Here is a 25623-nt window from a genome sequence, read left to right as displayed (position 1 = left end):
TTCTTTTTTTATCAGTAAAACCCCGGTGTTTATTCCTTCTATTCTTAGAGTTTATTTCCATTTTTTTAAATTTTATTTTGTCCTGTGAAGTTTTAGATATGCGTTACCTGTCCTGACAGCGCCATGAAGCTTTTACGGCTGTGTGCTAAATAAGCAATACAATAAAGCATTAAAAGTGCTGCAACGCACAGCTTAAATTTATACTTGAAAGTGGCTTTGCCAACTCCATGCAAACGAACTAGAAACAAGCAATTCACATCCGACATTGAAACTGACAGAAAGAGGCGGCCGAAGAAAACCAGCACAGCTAGAAATTGACCAGATGAAACCTAAGAATCTTCGAAACAGGCAGTGCTCACATGCCCCTCAGCAGACACTATTGAGATGGACAGAAAGTGTAAATTACTAGGCAGAACTGAGGACAAAACAACAGAGGTGGTGAAACTAGGTGTTGCCTACCTGTGAATTCACTGCTAGTGCTAAGAATGCTATTGGTAGGTTACTTCTTCTGTTCCCACTTGAGACTTCATGTCTCTGGAAAAATAATTATTTAAGCAGAAATGGTTTTTCATAAGTTCATTGACAATTCTAGGACACAAAGTACCTAAACTTTGAGAGTTAAGATGAGAACATTCAGCCAAACACAACTGAACAGGCTTTGATGACAGACACTTTCTCTGCTCTTGACAGCACTTCAAGACCAGATGGAAAACGGGGCACAATGAGCAGGCAAAGGGCGCCCCAAAGAGGTCTTTATAGAATCCTGAGAGCGGCCAGTTTGAGAGGCTAGGACAGGGCGAGGTAAACATGAGCCTGCCCTATACTTTCCAAAAGCGTATGTTGTATGCATTGGTGAGCCATATCTACAGTGTGTGATGCGACCATGCCCTTGGTCCAAAGGACGAGAAGAGGAGGGTTGTAATGAGGTCACAAAACAGGAGGTCCCAGCCAACACAACGAAACCAGTTCTTGGAAGAGCTATTAAAGAAACAAAGCTGAGAGGCTGAGAAGGTCGTGGAAAGATCTGCACAAAATGTATGTCATGGGATACAGAACCAGGCCTTGCTTGAGAGTGTGTGTGTGATGTGCTGGGCACTCTGGGCATCCCTGGGGTAGAGCTGGTGGTGGAACAACAGGAGCAGGAAGGTGAAAAGAGGTTTGGCATCCCACACCAGAGGCGCGGTTAAGGTGTCCTTCTGTTGAAACGAGGCTGTCGGGGCCAACATTTGTGTGCACCGAGCCGAGACTGAGGATCAAGGGGCAGGGAGCACACTCCTGCATCCACAAACATTGCAAATACATTCTCAGTCCTTCATTGACTTGTATGTGGGGGGGGCTGTTTCGTCCTAAACCCAGTGAGAAGTAGAAATGAAAGCGCAAGACATCCAGGCCTCAGTAACAAGGAAGAAGAGCGATGGTGGCTCAGTTTCAACTCAAGCCCATTCAGGGAGTCAGAAGCGACTGAGCTGCGGCGTGATGGTCCTGGGGACATGAAGCAGGTAGGATTAGGAGCCGCCTCGAGGGGGAGCCCCGGCGTCCGAGCACCCGACACTTCCCTTCTTTTAACCTGAATGAATCCTCATTTACAAACATTGGCCAAATTTCGAAGTCCCTCGCAAGCTTATCATGACACCGCCATGCGGGGAGGGGGCTGTGGGCTTGCACACCGAAGGAATATGAACTGCAGCCATAGGAGCTTCGGCGATGAAAGATCGACCAGGTAATTCTCCAAGACTGCTGGGATGAATAATTTACATTTCAAGGGCTCATTCACAGCTGGATGTTTTGATCAGGCGTTCTGTTTCTTTATTTTGTTACGGGTGTGCACACAGAATGCAAACCTAGCCCAGGGGGTTGGGAGGAGTGGGGGGGAGTGGAGTACTCAGTAAAGGGGAGCTTCTTATGAAAAGAGGCGGGTGGGAGGGGGGCTGGAGATGGAGAAGAGAAGTACCTCGAGGTCTTTCCTGCAGCGCTGTGAGGGAAGGGAAGAGAATTCGGAACAAGGGAGACCCTGCCGAAGTCTGCAAGAAGATAACCAGAAGTCCGGGTTTCAGGAACCTTCTTTGGGAGCAGCCCGGCTTGTATTTTATTTCTATTTTATGTGAACGTTTGAAAGAATATTTTTTTTATATTCAACGTCAGTAAAAATATTCTCCAAAGTTGCTGCATCCATGCAAGTAAGAATGGTGGGCCGGGTTGGGGGGAGGGGAGGGCGGGATTCGACAGACAAGTAGGGGGGAAAATGTAATAAATAATTCATTTTCCCTCGTCTTCGTAAGGATGGATGAGTGAAAGGGAGGAAGCATCGATGGATGGATGAGTAAATGGGTGAATGGACATCGAGAAGACCGTCAACAAACATTGACCCGCTACCTCGAAGAGAACAGCATACTGGATCCATCCCAGTCCGGGTTCCGCAGCAACCACAGCACCGAAACTGCCCTCATCGCCGCCACCGACATCAGGGCCCTGCTCGACAATGAATAAACCGCGGCCCTCATCCTCCTAGACCTGTCAGCTGCCTTCGACGCGGTCTGCCACAGCACACTACGCACACGCCTCCACGACGCCAGTATCCAAGAGAAGGCCCTGGACTGGACCAACTCCTTCCTCTCTGGCAGAACTCAGAACGTCCGCCTCCCCCCTTTTTCGCTCCGAAGCCACCAAGATCATCTGCAGCGTACCCCAGGGCTCATCCCTCTGCCCAACAATGTTTAACATCTACATGGCGCACCTCGCCCACGTCGCCCGACTGCACGACCTCAACATCATCTCCTACGCCGATGACACCCAGCTGATCCTCTTCCTCACCAACGACCCCCACACCGCCAAAACCAACCTCCACGCCGTCTCGTCCTCCTTCTTCAACACCCTCCGCATGCTCCGCAAGATCTACAAGTGGATCCCCACCGAAACAAGAAGAACGGTCACCCAGGCCGCCGTCAGCAGCAGGTTGGACTACGGAAACGCCCTCTACGCAGGAGCCTCGGCCAAACTCCTGAAATGACTTCAACGCATTCAGAATGCCTCCGCACGCCCGATCCTCGATATCCCTCGCCGCAGCCACATCACACCCCACCTGAGAGACCTGCACTGGCTCCCCGTCAACAAGAAGATCACCTTCAAGCTCCTCACCCACGCACACAAGGCACTCCACAACACCAGACCAGCGTACCTCAACAGACGACTCAGCTTCTACACCCCCACCCGCCAGCTTTGCACCGCCGACCTCGCCACAGTCCCCCGCATCCGAAGAGCTACCTCCGGCAGCAGATCGTTCTCCCACCTCGCCGCCAAGACCTGGAACACCCTCCCCATCCACCTACGGCAGATCCAAGACCTGCTGATCTTCAGAAGACTCAAGGCCTGGCTTTTCGAGCAGTAGCAGCATTCCCCTCCCCCGAGCGCCTTGAGACCCTCACGGGAAAGTAGCGCGCTTTACAAATGCTCCGATTGATTGATTGATTGATGGATGAGTTAAAGGATGGATGAATGGATGGATGGATGGAAGTATTGATGGAAGAGTGGATGGATGAGTGGATGGATGGATGGATGAATGAGTGAAAGGGAGGATAGCTATATGGCTGGATGAAAGAGTGGATGGATGGACGAGTGAAAGCATGGATGGATGAGTGAGTGAGTGAAAGGATGGATGAGTTGAAGGGCAAATGGACGGATGAGTGGGTGGATGGGTCGAATGGTGGAGTTATGAATGAAAGGATGAATATCTGAGTGAAAGGGGATGAATGTATGAAGTGAAAGGATGGATGAATGAATGATTGAAAGGGTGAATGAGTGAGGAAAAGGATGGATGAATAGATGGATATGTGAAAGGATGGATGAATTAGTGAAAGGATGGATATGTTTGATGGATAGGTTTGAAGATAGATGGATAAGTTTGGATATGGATGGGCGGATGGATGGACGAAATGGTGGCAGACTAAATGTTGGATGGAAGACTTAATGGCTGACAAAATGTAAAGTTGAAATGGTGATTATCAGCAGTGGATATAAGGATTAAAAGATGAATGGATAGATGTTTGGATGGAAGAGACAAGCAAGCTCTTCTAATGAGGCTTTTGATGACTCGCTCCGCTTGGTTGATGCCATGAGAGCTATGGTTAAAAGTGAGGGGGATTTTCATTTTCTGGCAACTCTCTTTTCTTGAACAACCCTCATTTTTGGGCACCCATCCTCAGGTTTTGAGTTTAAAGGCTCGTGTTTGGCTCCCTCTTGCCTGGGTTCCATCTATCCCAGTATATTGCCCTTTACCTTCCTTTGGGATTGAATCTTTTTCTCAATATCTGTTCATGCAATGCACTACACGTTTGTTGATTCTGGCCTAGGTACTCTAGGCACACCCTTGAAAAAAGAGACAACCCTTAAGCTTGCACATTTACCTACAGCCATTGCTTCAATGCTAACAAACCCCGCTCCGATCAGAGGGACTTAATGGGGAACTGCCCATGAACGCCCATGAGCCAGCACCAAAAGTAGATCCTACTAGGGCCTGAAATCTCTATGCTCTTTTCATGTTCTGTAATCAGGGGCCATTATTTTAGTTTCAGACAGGATTTAAGCAAGGTGCTTGTTTTTACTGTGATAGCCCACTGCAGACCAGTCGGCTTGGCCAATGATGACCATGCACCTGTGTGTGTAGGTCAGTGGGTTGGCAGCTCGTTCCTTGGGAAGGGGGAGGGTGAATGCCTATCTTTATAGTATTGTTTCTCGTGCAGCGAACAGCAAGACAATATGTACTTCTACTGATGAACCAATAACAGAAACCAAACCAGGTTCTAATGCCTTGTTGGAAAGCATGGTCCACCAGGCAGGCCAGTCTACAAAGTCATAAACCCCACAAAAGGTCACAAAGCAGTAAAGGAGCCAGCCCTGTTATGCTCATGCAGAGCTCCAGGTAAGGTGTGTCCAAAATACAACATTGGTTGACTCTACCCACTCGGGTGATGACACCATCCTGGTTCAACTGCTGCATACTGTTCTCTGTCAAACAGCCCTTTGAGCAGTTGAGTACTAGATTTGCACAATTCTTCCAGATACACCAACCAGTCAAATAAATATGAATGATGCACTCTCCATGGACAACCATTTTTGTAAATTGCCACTACTTTTGAGTGGTCCTTCACAGAGGAAAGATTTTTGATGTGGGCATGCTAACTGTTATTTTTATTATGTATATGCACATACTACTTGAACCCGGCATTCAATTTTCTTTGGTGGCACCAATTATTTTGCAAGTCTGGTCTCCAGTAGCAGTCAGTGTATCCCTTTAGGCTCTTGTAGGGTTTATTCAGACACTGAAGTATTCGTTTTCTCAGAAAGATGCTCTCAACTGGGGTGTCCAACGTGGGTCCAGAAGTGCGGGACCCAGAACAGATTTTAAACTTTATCAACATAAAAAACACCAGCATACAATTAATCTAAACCAAAATCATTCACGCAGTTGGTGGTTATAATGAAACCTCAACTGTCACAAATGCTCTGAAAAAAATTAACCAACTGCTTTCGATGATATATAAACTGACGCACCTGCACGACTTGTCAAATGCAACACTGGATGTTTGGAATGATCATGTAATCCCGGTACTGGTATCCACAGACACTCCTTCATTGTCCGTAAACCAGGAGCTCTCTCTATATATGGCACCAGTCGGCCCCCTCAAGGTGTTGGGGCAATAACCAGGTGAAGCATTCTGCTGGTGAGCCCAGCACTGCTCTTCTTTTTGACACCCCTCCAGGATTTTTATGTTTAAAACCCAGTACTTGTCAAACAAAGTAAGGGACACGGATTGTATATTTATTATCTATTCAACCAGAATCATTTTCTTTAATCCAGAAAATGTATTCAGGAATGTTTACCCGGGATCATCGTTTTAGTCCTGCACTACAGCCCTACAAGGACAGTGCGCGTGCACTTAAAACGAGAAATGACAGTCTATGGCACTACTCCCCAAACATGCAGACTGAGGAAGGCGTGGCTTACCTGAGAGTGAAGTGCTCGACGCTGGAGTTGGAGGCCAGGAACAGGATGACGCTCAAGACCTCGCCGGGCTTCAGCGGCCGGTCGGGCAAGCGGATGTAGACGTTGCTGTCCAGCCGCTGCTCCTGCATGGCCTGCATCGGGGGCGGCTGGTAGAGGCTGATGCTGCCGATCCGCAGCAACGGGTGCTGCGTGGGGCCCTCAGGCCGGGCCGCCGAGCCCCTGCGCGTGGCTGGCTCGCTCCCGCACTCTCCTGCTGAATCCGGGGTGTGAAGCGTGTAGAAGAGCTCCGCCTGCTGGTTCTCGGCGCTGCCGTCGAGGCTCTCTGGAGACTTCCTCCGGCCCATGGGGATGGCGCCGGGTCCGAACCAGGTGTGCGGTAGCTCCATCTGCACCAGGCACGTGGCCAGGCTCCCGCGCAGCCGGCACGAGCTCTTGATCTCGCGGACGTCGCGGAAGGCGTGGAGCTGCACGCAGGGCAAGCGGTCCACCACTCCGAAGTCATCCCAGTCCCGGCCAGCGACATAGAAGAGGACCTGCGCCACCGGCTGCGTGGAGGGCACGCGCTGCTGAATGATGAAGGCCCGCACCTTCCAGTTCACGGTCAGGCGGTCAGGGATCTCCAAGGTGCTGGAGGGCTGCAGCAGCTCCCGGGGCAGCACCTGGCCCGTGCTGAAGGGCCCTAATGACACATTGAGGACCGGCAGCTCCTTCGTCTGGAAGACCACGAATGGCTCGGAGCGCTGCATAGTCCCGCTGCTGCTGTTCCATGGCAGAGTCGGTTGGGGCTCCTTCAGGAAGAAGGCCAGGCGGGTGTTGGACAGACGGTAGCTCACGGGCAGAAGGACTACTGGAGAGGGCATCGTGGCGGTCGGCTGAACGGATCCCGTGGGCAGCACCTTGGTATAACCTGAAAGAGACAGAAAGAAGGCTCTGTAAAACAGTGCAATCTTTTCAACAATAGAGACATTACAATTCAACATTGTACATCATAGCATGCAACGACTGAGACTGCAAGTGGCTAATCTGACAGCAGACTTTATTCATCAATGAAGACTCTACAATCCCACATCCTATAACATAATATGCAAAGATTGAGACTACAGTTTAATAATCTGATAGTGCATGCTGCTCAACATTGGAGACCCTAAGATCCCACATCCTAGAACACACTATGCAACAATTGAGACTCCCAATGAATAACCTGAAAGCGCGCTTTATTCATCAATGGAGATTCCACAATCCAACTTTCTAGAACACGACCTAAAACAATGAAGATTGTCAATTAAATCTAACAGAAGACTGCAATCAAACAAATTAGATAAATCCCTTTCATAATGAATTCTGAATAAACAGCAGTCTAGAATACTACAAGTAATAAAGGAGACTGCCTTGCAATGGCCACCGCCATCATAAAAGTCTAGTATTACAAGGACTAGGATTCACAGCGAAGGGGATCACTGAGGAGCACCCCTGGGTGCTTACAATATTTGGAACCCTGCCAATTGGGGCCGTGCCGGACTCCTGCGGCGCACTTGGATGAGTAGGAGTCCGACTCTCGCTTATCCTGCAAAGTCAGGAAAAGAAGACAACGTCACTGTTGCCATTTCAGCCCACAGTATTGTCTGTGAAATTCTCTGCTTTTCTTACTCTTATGTTCTAGCACCGCTCTCGTTTCTGTTTGTGTTTCTGAAACCTGTTGATACACCTGTAAGCAGTGAACAGGCCAAAAACAATGGAGCAAATGCCTGAGCTGTGGTTCCACACCACAGCGCTTCAATACGAGTCAGCAAAGGCTTCTGGCCATCACCGGGGTATTTAACAAGGGCGCTCCGCTTCCACCTACCCGCACTTGGAGACTTCGAAAACAGCAAATTAATAAAAAAAAAACAGTTATTGACCCCAAAATACTGCCCCCTATAATTGAGGTGTTGTGAGCCCCTCACACTACCGGACCTCAAAGCAACTACACTTGCTGCACAAATGACTTCAGTCCATCTCCTCTGCCTCTTACACCCCTTCGCCACTATGCCGGACCATCACTCTAATCTTAAAACAGGCCCTTTCAGAAAACACGAGCTCCCACATGTGGTCTTCCTTAATCTGCAATGGTGCCCTTGGTCCTAATGTTAAAAAATAAGCTCCTATGCACCATTTTTAAAGTGAACCCGTCATAATTGTGTTTTAGTGGGCCCCTCTGACCCCTGGGCCCCAGTGTGGCTGAACCTGCTTCACTAATGTTAGCTACCGCCTTGCAAAGAGGGCAGCCTCGTCTGCTGTTTGCTAAAAAACATGGATTCCTATCTAGCCACACGCCCTTCACTGCCATCTCTCTGAGGCCAAACAAAGAAGTATCCACTGCATTTATTTTCCCCTCCTGTGGGCTGTTGCACTGAGGCCCAAATCAACACTGACACGTGCACAGTGGGCCCTAATGCTAAGAAGGAAGGATGGTAAACCGCCATAATTAAGGTTCAGCTGGCTCCTCATACCTCTGGCTCCTGGTGCCACTGTACCTGCAGTACCAGTGATTCTTTCTGCACCGTTATGTTAAAAAGCAGCAAGGGTAACCTGGGCTCTGATACGAACAAGGAAAATGGGCACCCACTCCACTTCATGGTAAGACGCCCATAAATGAGCAGCAGAGGCCACATACACACCTGACAGCATTACCTGCTGCACTAATGGATGGCCCTTTTTTATATATAAAAAAAGGCTCCCTTAGATCGTCCTCTTCCTTGGGGTATCTCTCTGAGGAAGCTGTCTCTGGCCATTTGTAACCATAAAAATGAAGTCCTCACACAGTGCTTTCTCTTCTGGGCCATCTCGTTGACTATATTTATGAATCTCACTCTTTTCCTGGACCATTACTCAGAGGTCCTAGGGGTCAAGAGGACCAGAGCTCTGCATCTGAATGGGACCCTGCTGACTTCCTCCCTGCTACCCCCTGGACTTACCTTTTACAAAAACAACTGCCACTGAATGGTTAGTGCTGACTTTGAGGTACATCTGCTTGAAAGCAAGGGTGGGGTGGTAGTGCAAACAGTTAAAGAAGAACCAAGGCTTTTTTTTTGCATTTTATATAGTGCGTACTCGACCCGAAGGTATAAGGGCACTTTACATGAGAACCAGTTGCATTGCAGAATCACAGGATGTTTGAGCCTCCCGTCAAGACTCAAACCTTGTTCCCCAGCTTTAAGGTCGGCCAGTATGGCTGTTACACTACATCCTCCTACCAGCCGTTAATTGATTAATCACTTAATTCCAGGGCCACTGGAATTGTACGTTTCTGAGGCAGAAGCGTTTTCTGCATTGTTATGGATTTATCGCATTTGCTACATAACCCATCATATGTTGCATAATCTGCAGATTTTAACAAAAAAATTTGATTCTAGTTCAAAGGGATCAAACATTATGTAAAACGTGGCTGGTGACGTGTTCCAGAGCAGTAGAATGCCCTTCATAAAGTTTGATTGGTCATCTTGCAGTTGCTTATTGATATATTTGGGTCTTAAATTGGTACTAATGAGGTATAATATTTCACCTCAGTGTTACCATAACTAAATATGAAAAAAATGAAATAAAGCTAACCACAAAATGAGTCAGATTATGCTGCATAATTTACCTTTTCTTCCTGCATAATTTAATCAACTGTGTTGCATAATCTGGTCCTCTCTTACCACATAATTCCAATGGCGCTGCTTAATGCATCAAAGTGACAATTTTTTTAGAGGTATTGTAAGGGTGTTATACTTCAGAAAATGCTTACATTAGGTATAGTCTGATCACTTATTATTAAAGGCTATATTTTGTAGGAAAGTTTTTTTATTTCAAACACTGCATCATTTGCAGCAGCCTATGTTAGGCGGTGTGTAATGCAACTTGATTTTATTTTTCAGTGAATCTGTTTGCTCATTATTTCATATACAGTTAGCTGACAGCAAAAAAAACAAAATACTCAGATTAGTTAGTTCTTTTCCTTTAGGCAACTTATTGACACTCCGTGACCTCCCTTCAGAGCACTCTGGGCTGTGTGTAAATGAAGACAGCCAGGAGATGCAGCAGATAAATAAGGCCGCAGTTCCAGGCCATCTTCATTTACATGTAATTGCAGAGGCATCACACCCCCCTCGGAAACCATCCACGGACCCCCAGGGGGGCGCGCCCCACAGTTTGAAGACCTCTGATCTAAAGAAACTGCTGCACAGTGGCTGGGCCTACAGCCTCCAGTGTGAAGGAAGCGGTGGGCACAGTGGAAAGTGATGGTTGCTGTGGGGCACCAAGAGACAGCTCGGTAGTCCTGGGTGTTCAGGGCGTTATGGGGCAGCAGGACAGACCGACAGCACTGGGCGTGAGGGTGTATGGCCCCCAGAGAGAGGCTGGTGACTCTGGGTGTGCGAGATGCTGCGGGGTAGCAAAAGACAGTAAAAGTGTGCTCTGTCTTCCTAAAAGCCCTTAGAAAGCAAGTCGCAACCAGGTTCGGACTGCAACAGAAAATTGTCCTGGTTCCCAAAATAAAAGTGGCCCTCAGCGAATCAGAAAGCTAAAATAAATACTGGGACGTATTTTGCAAATCAGGGCAGTTTTGAACTTCTTCAAAAGAAAAGCTGCATAGGTGTGTTACAATGTGCTGAACAATGCATGGTTTTGAGCTTGCTGCAGGCAATGCTTGTGGTAATATTAGAGAAATCAAGAGTAAAGTCCAGCCCAGCAGACCATAAAAGAGGCCCACAAACCACCAAAAAAGACAGCCTACACGCTAACCTGCCGACTAGTCCTCTGGCGCTGCCAAATGGCGCAATACGCCAGTCTGACAACATCATATATAAAACTGCTTTAACATGACCCGTACACTCCTTCCATCCAGACCTCTGCTAGTCTCACCCGTCTTCGCACAACACACGGACCCCATTTAAGGGATGCCCCCTCACATTGAATGGAGCAATTAGAGCACTCCTTGGCGGGCCCCCCGTACTTTAATAGGGAAGTTTGAGCACTCCTTGGCAGAGTTCCCATACTTTGCTTGGGTCAGTTTGAGCACTCCTTGGCAGAGTTCCCATACTTTGCTTGGGTCAGTTTGGGCACTCCTTAGCAGAGTTCCCATACTTTGCTTGGGTCAGTTTGAGCACTCCTTGGCAGAGTTCCCATACTTTGCTTGGGTCAGTTTGAGCACTCCTTGGCAGAGTTCCCATACTTTGCTTGGGTCAGTTTGGGCACTCCTTAGCAGAGTTCCCATACTTTGCTTGGGTCAGTTTGGGCACTCCTTGGCCGAGTTCCCATACTTTGGGGCAGTTTGAGCACTACTTGGCAGAGTTCCCATACTTTGGGGCAGTTTGAGCACTACTTGGCAGAGTTCCCATATTCTGAATGGGGCAGTTTGAGAACTTCTTCCCAGAGATTCCATACTTTGACGGGGGCAGTAGGGCACTCTTGGAAGAGTTCCCATACTCTGAATGGGGCAGGACAGTTCGATCACTTGATACTAGAGTTCCCATACTTTAAATGAGGCAGTTTGAACACCAGAGTTCTCCTATTTTGAATGGGACAGTTTGAGCGCTCCTTGGCAGAGTTCCCATAGTTTGAACGGAAAGTTTGATAACCTCTTACCGGAATTTCCATACTTTGAATGGAGCAGTTTTAGAACTTTTTACCAGAGCTCCCATACTTTGAATGGGGCAGTTTGAGTACTCCTTGGTAAAGTGCCCATACTATAAATGGGGCAGTTAGAGCACTTCTTGTTAGATTTCCCATATTATGAAAGGGTCAGTTTGAGATTTTATTAGCAGAGTTCCCACACTCTGAATGGGGCAGTTTGGGCACTCCTTCGTAGAGTTCCCATTATTTTGCTGGGGTCAGTTTGAGCACTCCTTGGCAGAGTTCCATACTTTGACGGGGGCAGTAGGGCACACTTGGAAGAGTTCCCATACTCTGAATGGGGCAGGACAGTTCGATCATTTGCTACTAGAGTTCCCATACTTTAAATGAGGCAGTTTGAACACTAGAGATATCCTACTTTGAATGGGGCAGTTTGGGCACTCCTTGGCAGAGTTCCCATACTTTGAATGGGGCAGTTTGGGCACTCCTTGGCAGAGTTCCCATACTTTGCTGGGGTCAGTTTGGGCACTCCTTGGCAGAGTTCCCATACTTTGAATGGGGCAGTTTGAGCACTCCTTGGCAGAGTTCCCATACTTTGCTGGGGTCAGTTTGGGCACTCCTTCGTAGAGTTCCCATACTTTGCTGGGGTCAGTTTGGGCACTCCTTGGCAGAGTTCCCGTACTTTGAATGAGGGAGTATTGATGCTCACAATGGGACATCCATCCACGCCCTTTTAGCAGGAAGCACGCGCCCCAGAATCGAGCGGCTGGCCCTTTCCTATGGTTACCAGCACAGACAGCACCTGGCCCCAGCCCCGGCTCGGCCCGCTCCTCTCAGGAGCACTTATACGCGAGTCCATTAGTAACACATGCGCCAGGGAAAGTCTGACCTCCTGGCCCGGGGACGCGGACGTCGATATGCGACGTTTATTCCTGGACGACAAACTGCTTCAAACCACTGCTCAACAGCCCGGACAAGAAATGGAAGATGTTGACGGCACGTCCGTGCGCTAGGCATCCTGCCAGCAGGCTGCTGCCTGGGTGAAGGAGCCCTGCTGGCCTGCAGAGGGCATCGGAATAATGACGCAGAGCAGGGGCTGCACATGACGTCAGCCTTTTAGGACTGTAGCCAAAGAGCCGCGGTCGGAATGCCTCGAATTAGTTTTTGCTGAGCGCTAAAACAGGCTTTCGACGGCTTCTGGGTGCTAGAGGGTTTATCCGGTGGGGAAGGAGTGTGAACGACTAGGAAGGTGAAGATATCGGTCGAGCAAAAACGGGTCCAAACGTTTAACATAGAGCACATTTTTCAGCCTTTAGTGGTGCATTCTATAACCCCTGCACTTGGTCCACTCAAGTCTGCACATGTGCACCAAGCTTAAGCCCACAATAAATTGCTCAAACAAGACTTGTGTACTTTGTGGGAAAACGTGGCTGCAATTCTTTATTTAGCATGCATGATGACAGAGCCCAGTCTCAAACCAAACCGACAGGGCCATAAACCATTACCGTCATCTTCACAGAGGGACAGGCTGACTTTACAACGAGGCATTGCGGCGGGATGCATGGCTCAGTGGTATGGCACTGGGGCCACTGGCTCGGTGGTTAGGGGTGGCCCCCTGGCTGGGTGGTTAGGGAGGAGCCACTGGCTCGGTGATTAGGGATGGGCCCCTGGCTCGGTGGTTTGGGAGGGAGACCACTGGCTCGGTGGTTTGTGAGTGGGCTCCTGGCTCAGTGGTTAGGGAGTGTGAACCCTGGCTCAGTGTCTAGGGAGTGGGATATCTGGCTCGGTGGTTAGAAAGTGGGGCCCTTGGCTCTATTATCACTCAGTTGGACCCCTCGGTCAGTGGTCAGTGAGTGAGAACATTGGGTCGGTGGTTGCACATTGGCACTTTGGCATGTATGCAGCATCCTAGTCCATTCGCTTTCAAAGTTCCCATTTTGAGAATGATTTTTCGTGCCCTCACAACTTCTGTTTTACTTTCTTAGACATTTAAACTGCATTTTTCAGTTTTATTTCTTGGTAGATTTGCGATCTAGTTTGTGCCAGTTCATCTGTGGGTTCAATGTTTTGTTTCTCTAAATCTTTAATGCCAGTTTTACAACTTTATGCAACTCTCTTACCTTGTCTCTAGATGCACCCGCCCCAGCCTGAGTGATTTAGTTTCACTGCCAATGACTTTTAGAGTAAAGGGCTAGCCCTCCAATTATATTAGGTGCTAGCACCAAGAGACTCCTTTGGAGTGACAGTGCGCTTCCTACAAATACCCTAAAACAGAAACCCAACTAATAGAGGGATCCAAAGGAGACATGGTTGGTGGAAGGCAGGGGGTAGAAGGCAGGGGGTAGAAGGAGAGTGCTCCCATCGGTCAGTGCCGCTCTCTAAACTTATCATCTACTGACTGAGCAACGGGCTACTCCACTGTGCATAACCACAAGGTCCGCCATCTGAGACTGAACACCAGGCTGCTCCACCGTGCATAACCACCAGGTCCGTCATCTGAGACTGAACACCAGGTTGTTCCACCGTGCATAACCACCAGGTCCGGCATCTAAGGCTGAGGCATAACCACCAGGTCCGTCACCTGAGACTGACCACCTGGCTACTCCACCATGCATAACCACCCGGTCCGGCATCTGAGGCATAACCACCAGGTCTGTCACCTGAGACTGATCACCTGGCTACTCCACTGTGCATAACCACAAGGTCCGTTATCTGAGACTGAACACCAGGCTGTTCCACAATGCATAACCACCAGGTCCGGCATCTCAGGCATAACCACCAGGTCCATCACCGGAGACTGACCACCCGGCTACTCCACTGTGCATAACCACAAGGTCCGTCATCTGAGACTGAACACCAGGCTGTTCCACCGTGCATAACCACCAGATCCGGCATCTGAGGCATAACCGCCAGGTCCGTCACCTGATACTGAACACCAGGCTGCTCCACCGTGCATAACCACCAGGTCCATCATCTGAGGCTGAGCACCAGGCTGCTTTACCGTGCAGTCACCTAAAGCTTCCATTAGAAAATCAACATTGCTGCTGAATGCAACAGACTCCACTAGGAAACCGTTACACGCGGAAAGGTATAGGGTTGGTGCACCACCCAGCTGAGCCTGGAAGCCATTGAAGTGACAATCAACATGGTAAGTAGTTAGCAATATTCGTCACATCCTTGCCATCCTTGTCACTACTCTAACACCAGGTATGGCCGGTAATCTGCTGTCTTCTGAGGAACCTTTCCATCTTGAGATTTCCATCCCAGACCAAGGAACAAACACTGTCCTTTTTGGCAGCTATGCTATGAGCTTCTAAACTTAGCTGTTATAGCAGACCCTCTTTCTCCAAGAGCATCTGGGCACTGACAGAACTTATTGCAAGGCAGGGTCGAAGTGAAATTAATTTTCTCAGAATAGAGTTAAAGAACACAACATCAAACAACAAAATCAGCTTGTGCACCATAAAGAGCTGAGAGACAAAAACAAACCACATCAGGCGCGGTTAACGAGGAGAGATGTGCAGATGAACACTTCACACAGAGCGAGAAAAGAGCAATCTATAAAACCCAGCGCAAATTGGAATTTGGTAGTAACTGAAACCGATGTGAATTAATCTAAGATGCCAAAGGGAATGCCAAAGGAGAGATCTACCGAAACAGACCTCAAAGGAAGCCCTATGTGGACGTATGCCACGCAGTAAAGCTCGTCTGCCCGCCAGAGGAGGCCGGCGGAGGCGGGGAAGCAGCACAGACGGCTAACACGGCTCGGTCTGTGAAGAAACGACATTAAAAGGAGGCCGATCTCATTAAACAAGAAGCAGACAGTGACGTCTTCACCGGCCCACTCTTATCAATAACCAGAGTAGCGAATACAATAAGGGCTGTGTTGGCTTTTAGAGGCTCTGTCTGGGTAAATATTCATGACCCGCTTAAAGTAATATAGGATGTGGAGAAAGGCAGCCAGGACGACGGGAGAAGGGAGACTGGTCTTAAAAAACAAGCTAGAAATAAAGACTAAGAAATAAAATGCGAACAACAAACGTTACTGAGCAGCAGTGAGAAAGCAAAGCTTACCGAAAGAAAAGCCTTCTCTCTTTATACGAGATTTTATATTATTGGTGTGGATCAATGTAAAATCTGCTGAAGGCAAAAGTGTCTGGAAAACTCGTTTTAACAAATTGGTCCAAGACTCAGCGGGACAAACAAATATTTACTTGATGGTTCACCGACTGCCTGACTACAATAAAAGAAAAAAAGTATATGTGAACTAAATCATCCTGGAGAATTTATCAACCACAGCAAACCACAAAATTCCAGTAACCTATCTTCAAAAAACGCCACAACAAAAAACAGCTCAAGAAATTCTCAAAATGGTTTATTAGTCCTTTAAATCGACAAGATGAATTACTCCAGGCAACACATCAAAAGCAGGTCCACAAAAGTTTGTAATTTGTGTGACTGTATTTCTGTACCTCAAACACTTAGGAAGCTGCAAGGTCATGTGGAGTAGGGAGGTCAATAACTCTCTAGTCACTAATATTCACTATAAGAGTGCATAGACCCTTAAAGACCCAAGCCTTGCCATGCATGCATCCTCAGCTCTGACAGACCCACGACTAATCCTGAAACTAATTCTCACTCATGACCATCGTCACTCGCACGTCCAGTGATCAAACATTACTTGGTCTTTGGTGCTGCACATTGACCAGTGAAACGATCACACCTACTTCTTCAAAGTTCCACAGACAACATACTGTCCCCAACAGAAAAGTCGCCATGCCTTCTTCCAAAAAATACAAAAGGTTTTTACTGAAAAGCTTGCGGAGCATCTACAAAAAAAAAAAGAAAATGATTCAAACCACCCCAAACTCTATCAAAGAAAAAAGTATCGCCCCAAAAAATATTTAAATATGATTTACTTCCTGATTAACTGAATCTTTTGCCCCCATCCTGTTCTGGAATATGCAACACTTAAAATTTTGAATTATGCTGTGTCAGTGATTGACAAAAGTCAGCAAGGCATGATGACTCCTGGTAGGGCTTTTAACAAGAGAAATCACAAGGCCTTGCTTTGCTGTCTGGAATGACAAGAGAGGCTGGCCCCGCCCTCCTTTATGACCTGTTCTAGTTAGCAACTAGCAGCAAACTCAATCTGCGGGCCCTTCATGTCTGATGTTCGGCAGGTGGCATTAATTGGTCCTCATATATTACCCCTGAGACTTTAACATTTATTCACCTCCCTCCAAGCTGCCTTGTGGACATCAGTGTCAAGGACCCCCTCCACAGCACCTCTGCGGAAGCTAAACAGCTCTATCTGGGCACTACTGAAAATACCAAAATCAAATCAATGGCTTCCTGAAAAATTATCTGACCTCTTCCTGGCGCATAGATAGTCAGGGGCCCCCTCTAACTCAATGGCTCTAAAATATTACTTTTGTTCCTCATCATCATACTAGACACCTGGCCTATGCTTAATGTGAGCCGGTGGTTTCCGATGCTCCGCACCGGCCTTAATTGCCAATACCAGTACTTATGACAGTCTGCCATAAGGTGGCGGTGTTTGTCTAAATTAAAGATGAGCACACAACAGCTGTTTATTAATGAAATAAACATTTAAACGGACTAATACCTGTAGCCCAAACCATTTTCACAGCTTTGGGGGCCTGAAACAATCTGAAAGGCACATTTGTAGAAGTGCGATGGTTAGCAGTCGTGTTGGTCCTGCCACTGGCAGGGCTCTCGGGGGCAATAAGTGGTGTAAGCTGCAGTGTCCTCCTGAGAAGGGCCTTGGCACTTCTTTTTTTTTTTTTACAAATTAAGAACTGCACTTGACCAGTCCACTCACCTTCCCCTCAAGGGCAATCTATTATCCTAAAGCGCATTGGATACGCTCAACTCAACAAGGACTCCTGGCACCACATGGAGATTAGTGGGCAGCACAGCTCACCGCCTAATATACCTTATCTGCCAGCTGACCCCCCCCTCCCTTCCCCAGAAGACAAGTTGGGGATAGCCCTAACAACCACACAAAGTCTGTCTCTGCGTCACAAAATCCCTTTACAGCACTCTGCTAAAACATCAAATCACTCATTTGGAAGAAGCTCAGATTGCTGCAGTCAAACTATAGGCTGACAAAAATGAATTACTCTGAAAATTGAAGGCAACATTATTGACTTCCTATTAACAGCAAGGTGACCTTACAAATCCTACGCCTCAGCAAAAATGCATTAATCCTTTAACCCGTGAGAAGTCAAAAAGCACCTAGAGGCAATTTAGTTCACTGTTGCTGTAAATACATCTCATTAATTCATGCATCTATGCTGACATATTTCCTAAAATGTCACCTTTAGTTTAGCTGATCTTTGCCCTTATTGACATGAGGTGCTTGGATCAGCCCCTGTGATTCTGATTATCTTTAGGATTGGAAGTCCCAGCTCGGATTTTAAAGGTGGCCATTTCATGCCAGAGTTTAAGTCTTCATTAATGGGCAGTCATATCACAGGCAAATGGGGGGTCATAGCCCCCGATGAATATTATGCAGGTGTCTTTCAGTGAGATGTCTTTCTATCCTTCACATTGCATGGTCTCGTGACGCAGTCCACCACCTGCCAGGACATGCGGGGCAGGCTGGGCTATAATCACCGCGGGCCAGCAGGCCACTCCAGCTTGGCCCATTTGGACGAAACGCTGCAATAAAGAGATTCTGCACCAGGCTGCTGATGGCCCGGGGAGTCCCTCAGCTCCCATCACTTCTTGATTTGGGCATCTGGACAGGCAGATCCCTCTTTCCATGAGCAGAGCAAGCGGGGAGATTTCCTCCACCATCAGAGCCTTGTGGCAGCTGTCCTAATTCGAGTCCTGGATGTCTGAGGATAGAGGAAGGTCCTAGGAGGCAGGAAGGAGGGGAGAGGAGTTGGCCTAACGGCTGGGGTCTGGGTTTGAGTCTCGGTAATGACGCTGAACATCCTGTGATTCTGGGCAAATCACTGAATCTCCCCGTGCCTAACCAATAAATGAATGTGTGTCCGCATGTAACATAACTGGTGCTATGTAAAGCGCTCTGATACCTGATTGGATTCGGGTCAAGTTTGCGCTATATAAAACTCTGCAAAAAAAAAAGGAGCAATACTGAGCCGCTTCCTCCCAATCAGAAGGGTAAATGGAGTCTGCCATGATGTGCAATCACACAAAATGTGTGTCACGCTGTGGTGCTCATATGTGTAAGCCTCATGGTAGTGAGAACTAGTTGCTCCATAAGAGATACTACATGGCGCAGCGAGGGTGTTCTCAAAGGGGACATACAAAAGTGAAAAATCATGCCCAGGTATAAGACATCAAGAAAATAATACCTCGCAGACATTTAATGCGTATATAGAGAAGGGTGACAAATAAGGTCAACACAGGACTGTAATATGCCCATTTCACTTCCTGCCTCTTTGCTCTCCACTCTCTTGTGGTCAATGAGAGGCCCTGCAGAATTGTGGGATTGATGCTGCCACAAGTGCTCCTGCTGGAAGGTAGGGCCATGCATACTCATCTCATTCTGTCTGGTACTTCCTGCTGTTACTCACTCGCTTACACCAGACAAGTCTTATCTCATGACTCATGGGACGGTGTCTATTGTGGATCCAGTTAATTCTCTCCACTATATAACACCCTCGAAGGACAGTCTGGCTTCACATGCAGATGAAGAAACCACAGGTATCCTTCGTCTAGCGCTTGCTCTCGAACTCTTCTCACATGTCTCTTCATAAGATCTTAGGCGCCAATATTGTCTCTTCTGGAGTCTCTGTATTTCCTTCTAAGGGCGTGGCTAGAGTAATCTAGGAGGTTTCCTCAATGAAGTATACATTGGTAATATGCCTTTGTTTCCCTTTCTAGTTAAACCTGAATCTGTGACCTTCACCACTGCCCAGGCTTTCTGCGTTGCCAGGTTACAAATGCCAGGGTCAATGGGTGAGATCATTCCAAGATTTGCCTCCTGTATGATTGAGTCTAATTTTATCAGCTTGGACTACTGTTCGTAAGGATATCTCTGTCAAACCTGCATGACCACGCACTTGGCTTTTTTAAAGCTGATTTCTGACCCCTGTGATCAGTGGCCACTCACCCATATTTTTTGAAGCAGAAGAGTTCTTCTTCACTCTCCCCCACCCCCGTCTATTTTTAACCAGGTCAAGGTGAAACCGGGGTGCTGTGTTTCATACATTCATCAGCTTGGCCACATCTCCCTCACAAGTAGAAGGATGTGAAGCCAGTGTCAGAGGTAGGACAAGTCCGGAGATGCAGCCAACCCATCGTGTCCATCTTTGCAGATTCCTGTGCATCCCTGGATCAGCCCAGGGGCTAGCACTGCAAGCTTTATATTTACCCCATATGTGTGTCCATTTTTACTCAGCACCACCCATCACTATAACTGCTGATCACCCAGGACACTTGGTAGCTGAGGTTTAACTGGCTGGCCAAGTCTGGCCTTCAGGTGAATAGTTTCTTGTTCAGAGGATGCACTACTGGCCTGGCCTTTGTAGGGCCCCCTGACAAGCGGAGCAGAACCTCAGAGTGGTGCATGTCTGCTCACTGTCGCACCGGACGCATTGCAGACAACCAGCCAATGAACCAGTGGAAAATGGAGAGCGGGAGAGCTCAACGCAGACACAATGAGAGCATGGGACTGTCGCTGAAGCTGCACAATGAGACGGACATAGGCTGATGATGTCTTGATGACTGCACCTTCGGTCATCTGCGCTGCCTGGGGAGAAGCCTGACACCAGTCTGAAGGCTCAACTGGTTTAGCAGTAGACTCACATTGTCAGGGACACACATCTGAAAGTGTAATGAGACAACACACTAGCAAGCCTTCCAGACACAGATACCATCCGCGAAGTGACCACCTCCTGCTTATCATCCTCCTCCCCTGTCCAATTTAATTCATACATTCGGATACAGTCTCCCGCTGTTCTTTTCTGGTAAACAAGCAGGGATTGTGAGTTGCAAAAATACACATATTTCGCTGTGTCCTTGTGATTGTGGAGGAAAGAGACGTGTTTTCCCACCAAATAATAATTTTATTAAGTATATAACAGTCATTTGTTCTAGCAAAGGACATGTGTGGATCTACAAATTCTCTAGACAAAAATAAAACTAACAGCAATTTGAATAACGTATATTTTAAAGTGTCAAATTGCAATATTCAAATGCGCATAAAATATGAAATGCCTTAAAAGCTGTGCAATCTCTTTCACATCAACAATAACCAAGTATCATCCAATACAAAGATAACCTTTCTAGCAGTCTTAAGATATGATTTCAAAGAACATATAAAATATAAGAATGCTAAAACTGAACAAGTGGTATTTAGTCGTTGTCTATTTACAAAGGGGAGAGTCATTCCTATTAAGAGTTTCTAGTAGTGAATAGTAAGCTCAGGGCTGCCTTTTACTCCTCACACAGTTCCAAGATTGTTTCCTACATCTCGCTGATGCATCAACTCTGTTCCTCAGCCTATACGCGACTCTGCCATAGTCGCTCGTTTACACGTTTCGGTGATCCAGTCCTCAAGTATGGCCCTGGCCTTCAACTTCCTGTGCATTAGGATTAATCTCTTGCTTGTCGCAAACGGTGCCTTGATCAGTTGTTTACTTCCTGGAATAACTTTATGTTCCCCTTTGAGTTGATGAAGTAAAACCTGCTGAGAGCCTTAAAAGATGTCTGCTCTGGTAACCATTTGTAATCGGGTTAACACTGCAATACATCCACAACTGAGCATGCTAACATTAGGTGGATAAGAGAGCCACTGTTGTATATTACATTTCCAACTAAGTACTTATCTAATCTATTGGAAACCTTGTAAACACTGGCACACTGAGTTACCAGACAGCGATCCCACTACAGTGATAGAAAAGAGAGGAAACAATGCCATGGGTCATCCGAATCCCTACCCATGAGGAGAATGTTGTCAAACAATCCAGACACGGCCTTTAAAGGAAAAAAAACTCCCAAAACAGCTAGGAATAACCCGGTCTCATTCTAAAATGGCCACTCTGTCTGTCCCACTCAGAGGCTGAGGAGATGAAACACCAGCACACAGAGCCCTTCTTGTCCTCTGTGCGACAGGAATAATGAAGGAAATCTGCAGGACAAAGGAGGCGGGTGACCCACAGAGGTCACAACACAGGAAATCCAGAGAGAAGCTTTATTTGGCACAGTGTCAGTATTAGGCAGAACACCTGCAGCAAATTTACAAGATTAATTCTGAACAATGTGCGAAAATGCTTTAACTCTGCAGCAAAGTCCATTTTTGCCAAAATATGAATGAAAAACCAAGACATCTTGGAGGCGCTACCCACAACTGATCCCTCTGCACAGCCGTGCTGCGCTGGGAGGGGCCCCCGCTGTACTAGTCCACCAGAAGCACACCCCGTGCACCCCACTGCACGGTCTCACCAGCAGCCCTTCCCTTCCAGCTAAATGGGCACTTAGCGTCTCCGGGAGGCTCGCGCGAGCATCTGCGCCCGCGTCGTGTGTGTCAGGAGCGTCCCAGAGACGTCGACAACTGCTGTGCTCAGCCGAGCGGGCCTGGCGTCGGCTGTCAGAGGCAATCCTCGTCCGGCGTCTCTTTCCAGTGCAGCCGCCTCTAAGCAGGGGAGGCGGCAGTCAAAAACCGGGCCCTCGATGCTCGCGAATCCAAACAGAAAATCACAGCTGATAAACACGTGCGAAGCGCCACACACGTGATGCGCCCTCGGAAACGGCCTACGTGCGCCTGATGAAGGCCGGAGCAAGAGCGCGTGCGCGTCCACCGCGAGGACCAGGCGCACACCTGGCAGCCGCCTCCCTGCTCTACCGGGCCATACAGTGATAGAGCCAGTCAAGCTAAACCACTCCCGCTGTCTCCAGGCACCGACCCGGCCCGTGCATTGCCACCGAGAGCGCGTGCGTCATCACACCAGTGGACGTGGTGCCCTGACCCAGCCTAGTACTGGCCCACAGCGAGCTCATCTTTCATCCCTTGCCATGTTCTACAACGCCCAAACATGTGAATAATAGAGCTCATATGTGGTTTCATGCCCCCCATCTCCTAGCTCTGTAGCAGCATGGGCCCAATGCTGTGAAACAGAGAGCGTATGACATATTACACCTGCTGTCAGCTGGGCATGTACTAACGCACGGCCCACTACTGAGCTGTGGCAAGATCATGTTGTGTCGCAGCAGCTGTCCTCTGTTAGTGTACTGTACAGTCCGATGCTGCGCAGGGCGGAGATCATATGTTGTATCACACCTGCTGTCTCCTAGCTATGTAATAATTTATGGCTCAATATTGTGCTAAGCAGTGTCTATGCTGAAACCTGCCCATTGTCTGTTAGCTGTGGAAGGAAGGTGCAAAGCTCTGCTACAGTGTGATGGTATCACACTCGCCATCTCCCACCCACATACCCTGAAGCCTAAAACTGCTACCGTGAGTGAATAGTGTATTATCCTGCTGTCTCCAAGTTGTGTGTTATTGTATGGCCCAACGCAATGTTGCAGAGAGCCTACGCTGTATCACACCCGCTGTCTCCTACCCAGGGCTTCAAGTGGGATGACAAAACTGGGGAGGTCTGTCAAAGTGGCGTGGTCAATGTAATTAAGGGTGTGGCTTAAAAACACGTAAGCTAAAAATCTTTGCTTAGCATAGTGTGCCGCACGACTGTTTTTTTGCTGTTTCTTTAATTGCATTCAGATATATGATACAACAAGTAACATAGGTGGCGGCTCGCACAGGTAACGCTGTGGGATGGCGGGGCTGGGTGGGTGGCGTAGTGGAGTGTGACATATGACAGGAAAGTTTAGATTAAATAAATAAATAAATAAAATAACTTACTTTGCGCTTGCAGCATCACCGACTCGGCGATGGTCATTCGCGCTCTGATTCTCAGTCGCCTTGACTATGCCAACGCACTATATATTGGCCTACCAGGATACCAGCTCAAGAAACTCCAAGTAATACAAAATGCTGCAGCCAGAGCTCTGAAGGACATTCCGGGCAGGTCTAGCGTAAGACAACATCTGCCGGACCTGCACTGGCTTCCAGTGACTCAAAGAGTCAAATTCAAGGCTCTTACTTTGGCCCACTCAGCCCTACGTGGATCTGGTCCGCTCTACTCGAGGTAACAGTTTAGTTTCTATGCCCCCCAAAAACATCTGCGTTCTGCCTCACAGTGTCTGGCATCGATCTCCCGTTTTCGGCTTGTTAGAATTGGAGGAAGCTCTCTATCTTTCAAAGCGGCCGAAGCTTGGAACTCCCTTCCTTTTGATTTGCGGAGCATTCATGACCCTCGTTTGTTCAAGAAGAGACAAAAAACTCTATTGTTTATATAAGCGGTATTGTTGTACAGTTCCCTACAGTTTTCTATTTGGCTCTCTCGCCGGGACACTCATGAGTAGCCGTGCACGTTATAAATCACTGTAACATAACATAACAACATAACTCCACTACCTCCCCACCCAGCCCCGCCCGCTGCCCCACAGCGTTACCTGCGCGAGTCACCACTGAGTAGCGGCAACTATGGCGTGTATATAATATTGAAAAAGCTTCCACTTAAAGTCCTGGTGACCCCACAAGAATGTTGCTGCTCCTGGGTTTCAACAAGAGAAGGGCAATAGAGAGAGAAAATGACTCTTGAAATGATTTCCCTTCTCCTACAACGCTCACTTGGCATGACGTCATGCCGTATCTTCTCCACTAGTGAGAAGAGAACAGTGAGAGCATGCACACATCGATGTGCCTTCTGTCACTGCAGTACGGAAAAAACGGACTGCCTGTGCCAGGCCACAAAACAGAGCCTGATTGAGACCCGTTTCGAGTCCCCCTTTAAAAGACTGCCGGTGCTCAGCACCGGTGAGACCCGACTCACTTAAAGCCCTGCTCTTACCTGTCTATGGTATGGCCCAATGTATTGCTGTAGAGACTCTATGTTGCAGTGCACCCCCTGTCCTTTTGCACGGTATGGCCAAACACAGTGTTAGAGAACCTACGCTGCCTCTCAACTGCATACTGTGGGGCCAACCACTATACAATATAGTGTAGGTAGAATAATAAATGCCATTGGTGTCTTCTTATGGTTTCTGTGGGCCGGCCAAGACATACTTATTTGGAAAAACCTGAATTTCATCACCAAATTACTGCTAATGCAAGCCCATATGATGCCAACATTTTTACATTATATGTGAAACTTTGCTGAAATATGTATTGCCTGGTACCCCAAAAATCCATCAGAAGATATTAGGTAGAGACAGAGCAGTCTAGATAACGAAATATAATACACGAATGCCAATAGGAGAGAACATTCACTCTCCCATGGGAACCCTTGGAAGGTGGGGGCTCTGGGCAATTACTCGCTTTGACAAGGCCTTAAAAAGTGTCTGAATGTGTACACTGTGCACTAGGCCCTGCACTTTTGCAGTAGGTGTAAAGTGCACAACCCACACTGTCTTCCTGCAGTGAACTGACCCAGGCACTATTTTAAATACCAGAACACTAAGCCTAGCACAGTCCACCTCCTGTCTGTGCACTGAGCCCAACACAGAGCAACAATCAGCATAAACGTATCACACTTGCCGTCCCCTCTGTGTGTACCGAGCTCTACAACTTACGTAGCCCATGTAAGCTCTATCACATCCGCCGTCTCGTAGCTCTAGAGCGTGCCTTGCACCGTGTTACGTGGAGTGTAATCTGTATCACACTGGCATCTCCAAGATGTGTAGTGGCAATGCAGGGCAGGCTTTTTGTTTATTTTATAGCACTACTCATATCAGAATAGGGTGTCATAGCACTTTGCATCACACACATACAGAGCCAATGATTCATATGTGTGTAAATCAGTCTATAGGAAATGTTACGTAAGATAGGGAGGAATACAAGGTGTAGGAGCCACATGTCAAGATACTGGCAGGCACGATATTTAAAGAGAGTTTGGTCGGGAGAAGCGCAAACTCAGAGTGTAAAACATACTACAATGTTCAGTGTTACTGTTAAGGAAATAGTTCTACCC

The 25623-nt window shown here is 47.8% G+C and overlaps 1 protein-coding gene across 5 annotated transcripts in view; it reads right to left on the bottom strand.

Moving 5' to 3' along the window:
* The window catches only part of TMEM132E (transmembrane protein 132E), a 1031163-nt gene that overhangs the window by 402194 nt on the left and 603346 nt on the right, over positions 1–25623 (bottom strand). For 4 of the 5 annotated variants that reach the window (XM_085649649.1, XM_085649650.1, XM_085649652.1 and 1 more), the window contains one exon: positions 6002–6908. In XM_085649649.1, the coding sequence (XP_085505775.1) occupies positions 6002–6908 (907 nt within the window). Of the gene's footprint in view, positions 1–6001; positions 6909–22036; positions 22258–25623 lie in introns of those variants that run through there. The other variant, XM_085649654.1, reaches the window with a different exon arrangement.

Source organism: Triturus cristatus, chromosome 3_2, assembly GCF_964204655.1.
Source record: "Triturus cristatus chromosome 3_2, aTriCri1.1, whole genome shotgun sequence".
Taxonomy (NCBI): domain Eukaryota; kingdom Metazoa; phylum Chordata; class Amphibia; order Caudata; family Salamandridae; genus Triturus; species Triturus cristatus.
Note: the sequence above shows the minus strand (reverse complement) of the source record. Positions and strands in the feature narration are given on the sequence as shown.